The 16181-nt window shown below is 40.6% G+C and overlaps 1 protein-coding gene across 1 annotated transcript in view; it reads left to right on the forward strand.

Moving 5' to 3' along the window:
• The first annotated feature begins 7217 nt into the window (after nt 1–7217).
• The window catches only part of LOC122069027 (SH3 domain-containing protein 3-like), a 19183-nt gene continuing 10219 nt past the window's right edge, over nt 7218–16181 (forward strand). The window contains exons 1-2 of the mRNA XM_042632959.1: nt 7218–7458; nt 9185–9307. Of these exons, the coding sequence (XP_042488893.1) occupies nt 7399–7458; nt 9185–9307 (183 nt within the window). The 5' untranslated portion in view covers nt 7218–7398. The remainder of the gene's footprint in view (nt 7459–9184; nt 9308–16181) is intronic.

Consider the following 16181-nt stretch of genomic DNA (forward strand, 5'->3'; position numbering starts at 1 on the left):
GTTATGCCCCATCTGAATATGGTAAGCACAATATTCATGATCCCTATACCAAGTTGGAGGAGGGTTGTTGATTACTCTTGGTGCCACTATCCCTGGTATTCCCTATTTCTTTAGCTTTTCATACACCGCTATCATGCGAATTCCCAAATCAATGAACTGTCTCCTTGGGCAAGAAGCCTTTCGAGTAGGGGCATCTGCTTGTATCACAAATGGTTGTGAAGAGGTGACAGGTGAGGCTGACTATTAGATTGCGCCTACCACATTGGTTTCGGGACCCTTTCCACGTTGATATTCTTTCTTGCATCTTGGGAGGCCTGTTACTGAGCTTCCCTTAAGATTCTATTTTCCACACGTGTACCGGTGGCTATCATGGCATCAAAAGTTTGCAAGTGTCGGTAATAGGGGACATTATAATAAGGCTTTGACAAGTTTTCAATCAACATTTCTACTTGTTCTGCTTCTGAAGGCTGATCTGCCATCTTGGCGGCCTTGTCTCTAAACCTCATAGGAAGGCGATGAATCCTTCTTTGGGTTGTTGCCTCAACGTCTCAAGCTCTCGATGCTTCACGTCCACCTCAGTATTGTATGAGTACTGCTTAGTGAAGGCTTTCACCACCGTTGCCCAAATTTGAGTTTGGGAAGACTCCAACTGTGTGAGCCACCATAGTGCTAGTCCTAACAGGGTTAACATAAAGAGTTGCCCCATCTGGTTGTCCGCAAGTTGCCATAATTTGGCGATGCTAAGGAAGACTTTGAGACGAGCCTTAGGGTCCCTTGACCCATAAATCTACCAGTTTGCCACTTGAATTTCTTGGGAATTCTTGCCCTGGAGAAGAAACCCATCCCATCAGATTCCACCACTTGACTTTTCGAGCCTTTTCCCGCTCTAATCATATTCTCCAACTTCTCTAATTTCTCTCTGAGTTTCCTTTCTTTCTCCATCTCTGGAGCTTCCATTTGGATATGCATCGTAAACTCCTCTTCCTCATCTTCGATCAATACCTTGGGCAGAGAGACCTTGGAGTAGGTTCCTCGTTGACCATTCGAACGGGTAGGTGAAACTCCTCGTCGGCCAGGTGGTCTGACTTGTTCTGGTTCTCCTGAGTCAACTCAAGAAGAGTTCCCACGATAACCTATTGCTCTATTCTATTCCAATTCCCCTATAGCTGGTGCTAGCTCAATCCTGGGGTTAGTCCTGGGAGAGTTTTGGAGTGCATGTAGTATCTGGGCTATTCCTCTCTTGACCTCAGCTATTTCAATCAGTAAAGTCTCTATAGGGTGGACCCATGCTTGCTCGGGTGATTCAAGGTTATGGGGATCCATGTGAACTAGGTTGTAATCACTTGGCGGTAGATAGTCTCAGAGAGACGATGGAGGTGATATTGGACTTAAGTAAGTCAATTGATTACCCTAACGTGTCCATATGGACTGCGGGGAATACTTGAGGTGTGAAATTATGTCTGAACCAAAAGTGGTTTATTTTAGGATTCTTGTATTCCCAACCCTTTATTCATTAATCCACTCAATTATCAACCAAATGATCTATCCAAAGTTAATCCACTCAATGATAGGGAGTGGGTAGGGGTTGATGCCCCCTAGTCCACTCAATGTCATAAGTGGGAGATTTACACAAATGGCTTGACCAGAATATTCCTATTAAGATATTCTTTGTCGATAAGGTCATGCTTTCCTTAATCTTCCCCACTAGGTGGCCTTCCTCCTGGTTTCCTCAAGTCTTTTAAATAATTTGGCATTTTACGGGACCTTGATGGACCTTTTATCCGAAACCCACTTAGGAGAGCATTTCTTTATGACTAGAATGCATTATAGGAAAATTCCTTTTCAAGACCATAAACCAATTTTACAGATTAGCTTGTGGCATTGTTAGCGTTCTCCATCTATTTCCTACATGATGCGAATAGGCAGTGGATGCAATAAGACCGACAAGGCTTCCTTTACAGGATCTATATACATAAGGTATGTGATCCTTTTGATATACCCGTGGGTAAGAGATAAAGGGAGTGACTTCCTTGCCTATTACGGGTGACACACGAGGTTAAGCAACTGGCCTCGGGGTGGTGGAACCGTGAGTGATTGTGTGTAAAAGTGTAATGCAGGAATATCATTATTTGATCTCAAAATGTTATAAAGTGCACGGACCTCCCCGAGGGTGCTGGCACAATTACTAACATCCTCGCCGTTTAATAATACCCCACACCCTTGTATAGGAAGTGGCTACCACTTGCTCTCAGAGTACTCTCCATGACATGCACTGACCTCCCCAAGGGTGCAGGATGACAAGGAGTCCCTGGAAAAATGATTTCACTTCAAGCACGATACATAATACGGTTAGCGAGTACAATTACAAACACGAGGTTAGCCAAACACATTTCTAACAAATGTTGTGGAAAATGTTCTTGCATTTAACGATAGCATCTAGTGTTGAAAGCTTGACCATTCCCTGGTGGAGTCACCACTGTGAGGGTAGTGGTAGGAAAAAGGCGTTTGCCTTCGGCCCTCTCTCCTCTCTTTCTCTTAGGGAGCGGTGTGTCGTGTGTGCTTACCCAGGGCCCCCATACTGCCGTACTTCTGCTCGGAGATGTATGGGTTCCTATTTCGCAGGAGTGTAAGGGTCGACATTGAGATGGGGATTGATGATAGTCCAATACGGGGGATTGGGATCATACAAAAGGGTTTGGAGTCGCCACCTAGGATTATGGGCTTAGGACCTGAGGGTGGGCCCAATTCCTGAGAAAGGGGCCCGAAAGTTGGTATGGTCCAGAGATTTAGGGAATGTGTCAGGTTGTAGAATTGGGAAGGTGTCAGGCATCCAATCTACCCGGTTCAACTGGTCTTCCTATTAGCTGCTTAAGAACGAAGATTTTCCACAATTATTCCTATTCCGTATGCATAGCTAAATTATCACTCATAGATACGTTAACTAAATTTAAATGATTATGTACACTAAAACAAGATCAATATAAAGTCTACATTATGTTAATTTGGGCGAGAAATTATACTTGAGCTTGACCTCTGTTTCGGGTCAAGAGGGGTGGAACCTCGATTAGTACCGGCACTAACTGTCTCTTGGATTCTCTTGACTCAGGGGAAGATGGTCTTGACTTCCAACTTCCTTTCTCAAGAGATGTTGATTGTGGCAGTGTTCAATAGATTTCTGACTAGGAATGGTTACTTTCGGATTTTGACTGTGATATCGATTTAACAGAGCTTCTGCTAGGGATGGGCTAATTTTGGATTTTGGTTGAGGTGGCACTCTGACAGAGCTTTCGCTGGGGATAAGTTATAAGAGGGCTACGCTGAGGTGGCACTCTGGCAGAGCTTCCCTAGAGCTTCCACTGGGGATAGGCTATGGGAGGATTAGGTTGAGGTGACACTCTAGTAGAGCTTCCACTGGGGATAGGTTATAGGAGGGCTAGGTTGAGGTGGTACTCCGGTAGAGCTTTGGCTAGGGATTGAGGAGCTTCGAAGGCCTCAAAAACACTTCAAAGATCCAGACAAGACTTCGAAGATCCGAAGAACACTTCGGATCTTATGAAGATCTCTCCAAAGACTTGAAGAACCTCAAGAGGGGGTGGAAGACTAAGGTGAAAGTTTTCCTACACAAAATCTCACTCAAAGAAGGCAAAGGATTGAAGAATTTCGAAGGCCCAAAGGATATTATGAAGATCTGAATAACATTTCGGATATTATGAAGATCCGAAGAACACTTCAGATCTTATGAAGATCTCTCTGAAGACTTGGAAAACCTCAAGGGGGAGGGGGAGGAGAGAGGGTAGAGCTTCTCTACTATGGATGCTCCTAAGAGGCTTGACTGTTTGTGGTTGTGGAAAACCAAAGGGAGGGGGGTATGTATAGAATTTTTGAACTAATGGGGAGGAAAGAGGAATTTCTCTAACCAATGGGGTTAAAAAGTGATCTTTATAAACTAATGGGGTGAAAGTATGAAAATTTGGACCAATAGGGTGGAGGATAAATTTCTTTGGCCAATGGGTGAAAAGTAATTTTTTTTTTGGGCCAATGAGGTAAAAAGATGCCTTTTTGGGCCCATAGGAGCTCACGGTGAAGGATACGCTAGCGGGACTATGTAGAGTGAACAAGTGGGTGAAGAGAAAATCTCTTCACCAATCCAGTCATGGGAATTCAAATTCGGGCCATCGATGGTGGTACACAAGGTCGGGTAGGGGTGCACGGGAGACTGGTAAGGGCGCTAGAGGTTGGCATGGGTGCTAAAGGCTGGCAGGGCCACTGGAGGTTGGTATGGGAGCTGGAGGTTGGTATGGGCACTGGAGACTGGCAGGAGCATTGGAGGTTGGCAAGGGCACTAGATGCTGGCATGGGCGCTAGAGGTTGGCAAGGGTGCGGGCAAGGTAGACCATGGTCATACGAGGCAGGAAAGGTGCGTGCCAGGCAGGCCATGGGTGCGCGGGGCAGGTGGGGTGCATATGAGGTAGGCCATGGGTGTGCGGGGATAGGTGGGGTGCCTGGGAGGTAAGCCATGGGCGAGCAGGGTAGGTAGGGTGCATCGGGGCAAGCCATAGGCAAGCGGGGCAGGTGGGGTGCGCGCTACTAGGATGTAATATTCCATGAGTGATTGTGGGAGATCCAACCATGCGATTTTGCCGTCCGATATATCGTTGGAATCGTAATTCCAAGTACTATGCATATGGTCACCTAGGACCGAATTTTTTTGTATATGAAACGTCATAATTGGACCCTTCTTTTCTCTCGCACAGAGTTTTTGGGATTTTAGGTGTGTATGGAATGTTTCCAAGATGGATTACCTCAATCAATTATCATCTCTGTCGATTAAGAATAAGAAGTTACGTCCAAGATCCGTAGTTCATCATAGCCAAAGGAGGGTGACAAAATTGGGTGTCTACACCAGCTAGCTCCAATTAGATTGGCTAAGGTGTCTTCCATGATTATTGATGCTATTTGGTGTCCTGGTCATAGTATTTCTAATAATCTGACTGAGGTTTGGCCTTATCCCTTGTTGAGACTTATAGGCAGTGTTTGACTTACTCCAATGGCTTTGCAACTCTTATATGAATTTCCACTGTCTTAATTAGCCTGAAATTTGATAACATAGCTTCACTTTTTGGAGAGCTATGACTTTATCCCTATGCGAAACCTACATGCCCTCTGTTTCTCTCTTCTTCCCCTCGTCCCCCGACACCATCATGTTTCTCTCTTCCCTCCTTTCTCTCCCTCACTCTCTCCATTTCTATCCTCTTTGCCCCACCCCCTCTACAAATCGTGCTTTATTTGTCTCTTTCTATTTCCCCCTTCCCATCCACCTCCACCCTGCCCCACTTTTTTCTCTCCCCATCCTCTTCAGCACTGATATGCATCCCGCATCTTTAGAATCGGTACATCAGATTGTTTCATGTCCTAATTCAGGCAGTGGAAAGTGTTCCCGATTGATGAGACACATATCTCTCTTATATACAAAATACTAAAAACAAAAGATTTATATTCATTTTTTAGATTAGGGGCATCACCTTTTCCAATGATCGAAGTGATACAAAATTTCAATTATATCGAATGGGGGACAAAGGAAGAAGATGTACTAACCCCTATGGCTTCCCCCACCCCTCCCCCTCCCTCTCCCTCTCCCTCTCGCTCTCGCTCTCCCTCGGTTCTTCTGAAATCTTCACGATTTGTCAGTTAGTTTTCAAATTATTTATTGTTACTTCATGAGAAGCTGTCACAGAGTGAAATTAGGAGGTGCAATTGTTTGTTGGTACTAATGGTACCACTGCACTTTCTATTTTACATAGTCCCGCACTCTTCTCATCGAAGTTGACCTTCTCTAATTTACTTCCAGATTTAGTGTTTTTTACAGTTCTGTGCATGTTTTAGTCTCTGTCGTTAGTGCGTGAAGTTTCTGCCTTTGTGCGTGTTGGTTGTTTTTGACACTGTGTGTGTCCCCCTATCCTGTATGAGAGTTTGCCATGACTTGCAATCCAGTAGACGATGGTGATGAAGAGACTGATGACGACGATGATGATGCATCTCAAGCGTTGTCGGCCCAGACCTAATGCCCTCTCAACTTTCTGAATTAGTTATTGCAACAGTTATCTGACTTGCTGGGACTTTAGAAGAGAGGAAGATATCTTCTTATCTGTTTTTCCCTGGCTGTTATTTGATTCCTTGTTCAAAGGCATTTTGATCTAGGAGATGCTTCAGGGCTAGTTCATTGTTGCTATCTCATATCTCATCTATGGAGCTGCTATTAGGGCCGTGGTTTTTTCATCCAAGGCAAATCTGAGGTCAACAACAACACCCACAATTGGGGCTTGACTGATATCAGCTCAGGGCATTGGTGGGTGACACTGGAGTGCTTAGAAGTTGGGGAGATGGAGTTTGCATTGGAGCTGAAACCAGAGGCGACTTTGTCGGTGGTGGCTTTTTTGGTGGTCATACCATGGCCATCCTGGATCGAAGTATCTAGGCCATGATCATGTGCTTTGGTACACAGACTTTACAGAATGTGGAGCCTAGACAGGTTGTCACCTATCATTCCAAATGCCATGCCCATGATTTGTGCAATTATGTTCACTATGCCCATGATTTGTACGGTTTTCTGTTCCTTTTTATTCTACCCATGATGTGGATCTTTTAACCGATTGTGTAATTAATTGTCCTGTAAGCTATGTTTACAATAATTTGGCTGACTGGGTGTTGGCCAATTTTGTCAGTTATTGGCCTTTCATTGGGCCGTATGCATGCTGTGATACTTTATGTCTAGCATGCGCCACGCTATTGGCCATTTTGGATGTATCTATTCTCGTGATGAAAGATATTGTATTTGTTAGGTGCTGTTTTTATGGCAATCTTTTGGCATGTCAAGCAACTTGGTCACATTCCATTCTTGGGCTTTCGATATGTTGTACCTTAAGTTTTGTGTTTTCCATGCCTCTATCTACTTTGTATTTCTTAGTTTAATTGAATGAAATTCTCGGTTACCAAAATAAAAAATGAGAAGCTATCACGTGGACAACATGCACTGTACCAAATCGAAATGGATCGGCTTATCGGATGACCAATAGGATTCCTAACCAATCTGTCAAATTGTCGTTCAGAAATCGTATCGGGTCAGCCGATTCCGATACCAATAAGGTATCTATGGTTTGTCATAAACTCTTTAAGGGCTAAAGTCTAACTCAGTAATTTACTGGTACAGTTAAGGCCGTAAAAGTAGGTGGGGACAGGGTAACGAAAACAAGGGGAAAGACGCAAGAGGACTGAAGCTGTGCAATGAAAAGCTTCTGTAGTTCCGTCTGTCACACGAGTCAAGATTGCCGAATCCCTGAGAGGAAAACGAAAGAATTACAGAGCGGTGGCAAGATCTCTTAGTCTGCGATAGTAGCAACAATGGATGCACTGAGGAAACAAGCAAGCAAGCTTAGTAAGCAAGTTGTCAAACAGCAGCAGGTGCCTCTTTACCTTTCCTTGGATTTCATTCTTATTTTATTATTCGCACCGATTGGGTTCATTTCCTGCAAATCCAGGAATGAACTCAATTGAACGACACCCCATCTTCTTCATTTCCTGAAAAACCTTGGAAGTCAGGACTGAACCCAATTAGAAAGAAAGCAAAATCAGAATATTTATTATTATTATTATTAATTTTTTTTTTTAAAGATCTGCGATGTGATTTTTACAAAAGCTGCTGAAAAAAATCTGTTATCCAAACAGAACTACAGAAAATAAATTTAATCTAATATGTTCAGATAGTTCTAAAGCTATGATTTTCCCCGTAGTAGGAGTTGTTCATCCTTTACTCTTTATTACTGAGCTACCATTACTGGGCACTTTGTTGATTATTAATTCTTTACTGGATTTATCATCATGCCATTGGTCAAATTCAAAAATTAATTTTTCCCCATATTCTGAAGGATCTTGCTCCGTGTCATCTTATCACTCCAATATGTATGGAAAAATAGCTTTTCCATCTCAATTATTCGCATTATCTAATGGTTGGGTTAGAGACAATTAGATTTACCACCGTGATCTGACTAATTGACATAAATGTGGACAGTTTGATATCTGTTGGGAAGTGTGGTAGCATGTTAACATTCAGGAGTTAAGGGAGGGGGGTGGGGGGGACAAGAATATATGGATATCCATGCCTAAAGTGAAGTTTCTGATACTTATTATGCTACCTTCATGAACTCAAGCTTATCAATGTAGAGTTTGCTAATAAGAAATTGAGCCTCTGGTGAGATCCAAACTGCATAAAAAGGTTGTAGTGCATGGGCGGAGGGCCTCATCTCTGTCTTTTGTAATTGATATTCATGTGAAGTAATTTGGGTAGTCTGGAACTGGCTGGGATAACTCTTAACACGATGGAAATTAAAGCAATTATCCTATGTCTACTATTATATGCAACTAGAAAATGAACCCATCTTGTGGTGGAGGGTGACTTGGCATGGTTAATAAAACGGCTATCAAACAACAGGCATATTCCTTGAAGGTTGGCACATCTGATCAGGAGAGTGAGAGCTATGTGTAGCTGAGGCTATAGCTTGTTCTCATGGAAGGCATGAGCTATTAACTCCTTAGTAGATGCACTAGCCAAGGGAGGGATGGCTAGAGAAATGATGTGCATGGGTGTATGATGTGAGTCCAGTTTTGATTTAGAAGGCTCGCTTCTAGGCAGGTTTACTGTTGGATATATTCTAGCTGTAAATCAATGTCTTTGTGATAATTTTCTTGCAGTTTGTTAGTTTATTTTAGTTGAAAATAATTGAATTTTTTTATATTATGAACAAAATTTGAGTTGAATAGAAGAGTAGGGGCTTTTTTTTTTTTTTTTTTTTTTTTTTGATGAGGGAGCTCGTGGGGAATGAGTTCCAATACAATTTATAATCATTTTAAAAGTGGAATACTATCTGACAACATTTTTACTATGTTTGTTCAAGTTTATGATTCTACTGAATGTTTGCTGCAATATGTTGTTATTTTATGTATAAACAAAGTATGTAGGTAGGGAAAAACTAATCTTTAGGCAGAAGATTAGTTTTGACTTTTGAAATCCTTCTTTTCATTAAGGGGTTCTATAATAGATCCATCCCGAGCTCCTCTCTTCCCCCCTCAATTTTTCTTAAAAGTTTGGGTTGGATATTTGAATGCCATTCTTTTGTTCTTTGAATTTCAGGCTGTGATAAAGCAGTTCAGTGGGACTGGTTATGAAAGTTCTGATGTAATGGTTATAGATGAGGTTGAGTTACAGAGGCATCAACAACTAGAGAAACTTTACAGGTCTACTCGTGCAGGCAAGGTATGTATTATTTAGTTCCGATGATATATCCTCATACAGTTCTGAATTTGAGCTTGTCTTATATGTCTATCCCTGCATGCAATATTAAAAATTGACAAATATCTGGTATGAAATGTGATATTGGTTGATATCTTGGTGAATACTTTCTTTGTTTGAGAATGAAGCATTTTAAATAATTTTTGTAAAAAAAAAAAAAAAAAAAAAATTACAATACACATGATAACATGAGGAACAAATATCTAATTTAAAGTCATTTTGTGATTATAAATGCCTTAAAATTTCAATGTATGCAATTTTTTGAATGGAACAGGGTACTCCTCTTTGTAAAGAATAATGTTCGATTTCATCAAACATGCATTCGAGGCTTGCTGCTGGAGTTACTCATCTTGCCTTTGTTATTCTTAAATCTTAATGTTTCTAGAGATATTTTTTTAGTATTTTTATCTTTTATAGTTTTGCAATCTTTTGTGGCACAGATTCAAGTGTCACGTGTACCCATAGAATTGGACTGTTGGACATGGCAATACCTGAAATCCATAAACAGGGAAATGATTGAGTATTTATTTTGTCAATTATGCCTTATATATGTATTTGGAACTCCAAAACTGGACATAGCCCCAAGTCCATTTCCAGTGGTGAAACGCTTTTCTTTTGGATTGTTTGATGTTTAGATCATAAATGAAGTCTGTGCTCTTGATTCTGTGACAGATAAAATAATCTTTTATTGGTAGCAAGTTGATTGGAAGTAAATGTGAGGGTGAGGTAGTTTTGTTAGATATGGTAGTAAATCTAGTCAAACAAAACAATCTACCAAATATTTTGGGCGAAAGTAACATCAAAGTATTACCATGTTAAAGCATGCCATAAAAAAATCAAGGAAGAGAGAAAGAAAAAGAAATGCAAGCGTATGTTGAGTGGATAGATGAGGTGGCATTACCAGAAGAAAGGGAAAAAAAGAATCATACATGAGATGCACCCAACAGGTATCTAGCTGTTGCATGCATGACTTTTGTGGACACCTGGGAAATCTACAGGAAGAAACAACTCAACTCAACTCTACTCAGCAGAGCCTTTATCCCCAACTTAATGGGGTGGGCCCTACAAATCATACATAGAAGCATATGTTACCACCTATATACACTTAACTGAAGGATAATTAATCAAATTGGTTAGACAAGAATGTCTAATGATGTGTGGACCTGCTATGTATGGATAGTAGTATGAATTTGACCTGCTATGTATGTATAGTCGTATAAATGGATGGATTCTTCAACATAAATTATATTCATATCACTCAGAATAAATAGAATCTTTATGAAACTTATGAGTTAACATTTACAATAAAATATTAATCTTTGGGCCATTCATCTTGTCTTATATATCACACGTTGGTAGTTTCAATTTTTCTCATGATTGACATCCAAACATGCCGTTTTCAACTTAAGATCAAAAGGTGGTGTCTTGATATTAGTTTTGAGGGTAGGACCAGTATATATTTTAATCACAGACAATGAGTTGGCTTGAAATATTATGCCTGTGCCTGACATGCCCGGTCTCCCAAAGAACACCAATCAAAGTTATGATTTGATGGCAGTGATGGGAGCTGCTGGATATCTAGTTGGCAAGGTTGAGGATGTGAATATCCATAGTCAATCCTTATGGAGTAACTAATTGATATGTGTCTAAACATGTACTCTATAGAAACCCAGTCTGCTGCTCTGAGTCTCTGACCAGCCAGTAATGAAAAGAGAAAAAGAGAAAATTTGGAGACAGAAAACTCTTTAAAAATTTATTGTAAGTCAAGGACTCAAGGGAGGGGGGGGGTTTGCAAATTTTACAAGTGGGCCAGGCAAGTTAAAAGATACTCAGAACAATAACTCCCCTGTTGGTTCATAAAAAGAATATGGCTTGATTTTTAAGGCAAAAAGCTGAAAATGTTTTGTTTACTTGTGCATTAGCTCTCAGCAAGATCTTGACTTGGATGTCTGATGCAGTTTGTCAGCATGAAGACTGAGGCCTTGATGTAGATAAGTCACTTGGGCTTATTTTATTGCAAATAAGCCTTGGTTTGTGTTATGTATGTATTGGGCCTTTGATCCCATGGGTTTTCTTTGAAATTGACCACTTTAATAGGCCTAAAATATGGGTAGAAGGTAGAAAAACGGGATTTAATTCATTAATTTAGTTAGTTGCTATTTAATTCAATAAATGCCCATTAGGCCATTGGTCGGTTGTAAAGTCCTATATGGACTATTAGTTAGTTAGTCCTACTCCATGTTGGAGTCATAAAGTCAAGTCCTAGTTCTATTTTGAATTCCTTGTTGTAGTCGGAGTGTCTAGTCTTATTGGGAAACTAGCTCCTAGTTGTAGTAGGAGTATTTAGTCCTATTGGGAAACTAGCTCCTAGTTGTAGTAGGAGTATTTAGTCCTATTAGGAAACTAGCTCCTAGTAGTAGTTTGATTGCTATTCTGCCATCTATAAATAGAGGAGCTTATGTACTTATAATGGCAGATTTGAATGAATGAATTATTGAGTGATTACTCTTTAGTTAAAAAAACTGTTATTGAGAGGTGAGATGCCTAAACCTTTGAGGGGGCGTGATACCCAAAACATGAGGGGTGAGATACCCATTTCTTTATTCTCTTTCACCCTTCTCAACCCTCCATCGATTCTTCTTTTTCTATTTTTATTTTCTGTTTATTGTTATTAGAAGTTCAGACCTGTTAAAGCATACAAAATCAGAATCAGCCAGCCAAAGAGTTCTTGTTCTTGAAGCCAATCAACCCTCATTGCTGCCCAAGTTTGAGATCTGATTTGCAGATCCTTTGGAGGACTGGCTCTATACTCTGAGAAGATCAATCGATTTTCTCTTGAAGGTTATCTGAAGAAGACAAGTTGTTCTTGTAGAATTTTTCACATTGTCTGTTCTAGGTCGCAAAATTAAGAAAGCGCATAACTCCATAATCATCCGTCAGAAGCCCTTCATATTTGGCGGATTTTGTACCCTCCCTAGGGACTATCAACACCCAAAAGGGCAGCTCAATCGGACTCCCACAGACCTGGCCGCACCTTTCTCTCTCCAGCTCTATAGGTCTTGCTCTCTCTTATCGGGTTGGGTTTTGGGCTGATTTTGCTCCTATATGGGTATTGTATCCTTGGGGGTTTATTTGATGGTATTATTTATTTGTTTCTTGCTCCTATTTGTATTGTTTGGGGTTATAAACTGCGGAGTTAGTTACTTGTAATCTACTCCTGCATTGGGCCTGTTCTAGTCCTCTGGTTCATGGTTTGAACCAGTTTTCTGGTTTAGTTGAACCTGGGCTCAAATTTTGGTTTAGATTTGGGTCACCTTGCTTGTTTGGGCCTAAATGGACTTAATTTCAAGGCCCCAATGAGTTATGAGGGCTTTAGGCACTTTACTTTTGGGTTATTGATTGTAAAAGGGTGTTTTATATTTGGATGATATTATGGGTTGCATAACTTGCATCTATGTAGTTTCTAATTTCTAGTACTTTCCATTTCCTGTTCTGCCCTAGTTTATAACCTCACAGCCTAGAACAGATTTATGAGTGAATAAAGATGGTTTTTGCCCAATTTTTCTGTGGTGATTCAGTTCCAGCCCTGTTGTGGTGATTCAGCAGGATGATTGGTGGTGATTCCAATCAAGGCCATTAGTTTTCTGCGCAGACTTAATCAGCTACCTTCCTTTTTTTTTTCTTTGGTTTTGAATTTCATATTCTTATCTGTTGTTCTGCTATCAATCTACAGTTTCTGTTCTGTTTTCATTCCTAGGTAAAGCTTTGTTTTAAGACTGTTTCAGATCAGAAATCTACCATTGGTTTGTGAGACTCAGCTCTGTTTGGATCTGAAAGTCTTACTATTTGTTTCTAATTCTGATTTCAGCTTGTTGCTATTTCTGTTCAGTTTAGTTTCTTAATCTGATCTTTGTTTTTGTTTCGGTTTGACTTGCTATTATTTGGATTCTAGTTGTTGTTTTTTGTACAGAGAAAAGAACCCTTTTTGCTTGTGTGGCTCTAAGCCCTGACATAGGTGGGTGCAGACCGTGCTGCCCCCGCCAAGATGCCTCTGCACAGCCTCTCGTTGGCCTGCACACTGGTGCAGTGGCCGTGCAAGGGACAGGGTTCTCTTCCCCTTTCTGTTAATCCTACATCTGAGATTTTAATTCAGCTACTTGCCATTTTATGACTTCATGCTAACTAAATATCCGACTGTCAGATTAGAATCCAAGTATGCTAAGTTGTCCCATCCCTGCTAGACCACTCTACTAGGGTTGGAACCAGATCTGATCAATTTTATTCTTCTATGTGGCCTTTTCTCCAGTTTGGACTATTGTTCCTTTCCTGCGGTTCAAGATCCCTTCGTGGTTTTTATTCCCTAACCCTTAGGCGATTGGGTATGCATTGTTTTGGTATCAGAGATATGGCTGAACCTAGCTCAAGGAACCCTGATGTCCCACCAGAGTTTCTTTCACAGGTAGTTGAGGTCTTTGAGCAGCTATATAATGCCTGGATTAAAAGTGTGATTTTGCTGGCTGATAGAAGACTGTTATGGAGAACCGAAATTCTCAAAATTCACTACCTGAAAATTTTGATAACCGTAGGGTTAATCACATCCCAGTACATTCCACTGGCAATAATACTGAGATTTATTGGTAGAGGACCACAAAGGATCCCTACACCGCAGCCTTATTTTGAACACGACCTGCGAGCTTATTTTGAAAGTAGGAATGGTGTACCTAATCGGCATGCTGACAACACCCCAAAGGTGAAGCTAGAGTTGAAGGAATACAGTGGGAAACTCAATGCACAGGTGTTCTACGACTGGCTAACTTATTGGATGATTATGTTGACTCAGATGAATTTTCAGATAAAGCTGAAGTTACTGAAGCCAAGTTGATCGGACCAGCAAGGGAGTGGTGGAATACCTATGAATGGAGGCTACAGGCATGGGATACAGCACCTATCACAAGGGATGAGATGAAAGAAGAGTTGAATAGAAAGTACCACCCTCAGACTTTCCAAGCACGACTGCATGACCAGCTAAATCTCTATGCTAGGATGCACTCTCTGTAGCCGAGAGCAGTTTGACTCTCTTATTTCATGGACAGGGATTGAAGAGAATAATGTTTTAACTTTTATCTTGATTCAAATTAGGGTTATGAATTATGACAGGAGATTAGAAAGGAGATTGGTGTGGGTGATGTTTATGACAACTGCCTCCAAAAGGTAAGATTGTCAATCGGTTCAATTTTGGTTTTTTGGTTCAGGATACAATATGTAAAAATTGAAACCAAATAGATTAAAAAAACTAAAACCAAAACCGAACTGGTTCGGTTCGATTCTTATTCGGTTTTCATGTATTCAGTCCTTATGGTTATGAACTTGGGGTTCAACCTATTCGCTTTTATTCTGTTCCCATTTGGTTCTTATATGATTTTTCGGTTTGGGTTCTGTTCAAACTGATGGTTTCAACTTTAAAACGAACCAAATTAAATTTCATTTTCCAAAGCCAAAACCGAACATATTTTTTGTGGTTCAGTGCGGTTTGGTGGTAAACGACCAGTTTTGGTTCTGGTTTTAAATTGACATCATTACCAGAAGGCATTATGAGCAGAAGAATTAATGAAGCCCCCTGTTAGGTGAATAGGCTTTCAAGTTGGAGCATCTCTAGTTGCTGTTGATATGGATAATTCCACAGGTCAACGTTTTGATACCTTTGCAACTGTGGATAACAAGTGTAAAACACCTATGGCTATTGGCAACAACACAAATTGCTTTCATTGCCACAAGTTTGGGCATATAGCTAATGCGAATCTTAAAGTTAACCCTATAGTCGCTGCAATAGAAGCAAATCCTGCAATAGAGTTTTGAGAACCTCATCCACCTGATGCCGATGATGATGGGGAAGAATTTAGGGGGTTAATGTTATATACTTGATGCCATTTTCTGAAGCCTATGCAGAGGACAATGATGATAAACCAAGTAGCTTGGTAGTTGGTACTACAGTGGAGGTTGAGACTACGGATAAAGAAGTTGAAGACACAATTGTGGAGGACTCCACAGGCACATTATTCACATTTGATGCTGATCAGGAAGTTTAGCACATCAAGTTCGAGATTCCACCACAGTTCTTGAAAAAGAGAGAGCTTCACAACTTGAAGATTACATTCCTAACATCCATGATCTGTGAGAGTTTTATTATGGGTTAAAGCTGGATGTACATCATGTAAAATTGATTCCTCGACTTTAGAAGAAAACTTGAGGTCAAGTTTCTTCAAGCTGGGGAGAGTTGATGCAGGATCCCAACATGAAGACCAGGGCCTATTCTAGTCCTGTGGTTCAAGGTTTGAACCAGTTTTCTGGTTTAATTGAACCTGCGCTCAAGTTTTGGTTCTGATCTGGGTTACTTAGCTCGTCTGGGCCCAAAAGGGCTCATGGCCCCAATGGGTTATAAGGGCTTTGGGCACTTTAACTTTTGGGTTATTGTTGTAAATGACTTTTTATTTGGCTGATATTATGGGTAACATTTTAGGTACACGAGATTGGGTCTAGTCTCTCCACTACAGTTCTCTGTTATCTTTTTCTTTTCAATCAGAACTGAAGGTAAGTTTTATAAAAGCATACTTAATCAGCTAGCTTCCTTTGGTTTAAGCTGGTTTTTAATCCTATATTGACTCTCACCTGGAGCTGGGAAGAGCGACTTGAACTAAATGCCCTATCCTAGCTACAGAATTACTCCGAAGAATTATGATTAAGACAAGATTCGGCATTTTTAAACCACAAAGTGTTTAGTTTCCGTTTCAGTTAACGAACCCCCTACTAAGGATATGTTAGAAAGAAATAATAAAAAATG

Source organism: Macadamia integrifolia, unplaced genomic scaffold, assembly GCF_013358625.1.
Source record: "Macadamia integrifolia cultivar HAES 741 unplaced genomic scaffold, SCU_Mint_v3 scaffold522, whole genome shotgun sequence".
Classification (NCBI taxonomy): Eukaryota; Viridiplantae; Streptophyta; class Magnoliopsida; order Proteales; family Proteaceae; genus Macadamia; species Macadamia integrifolia.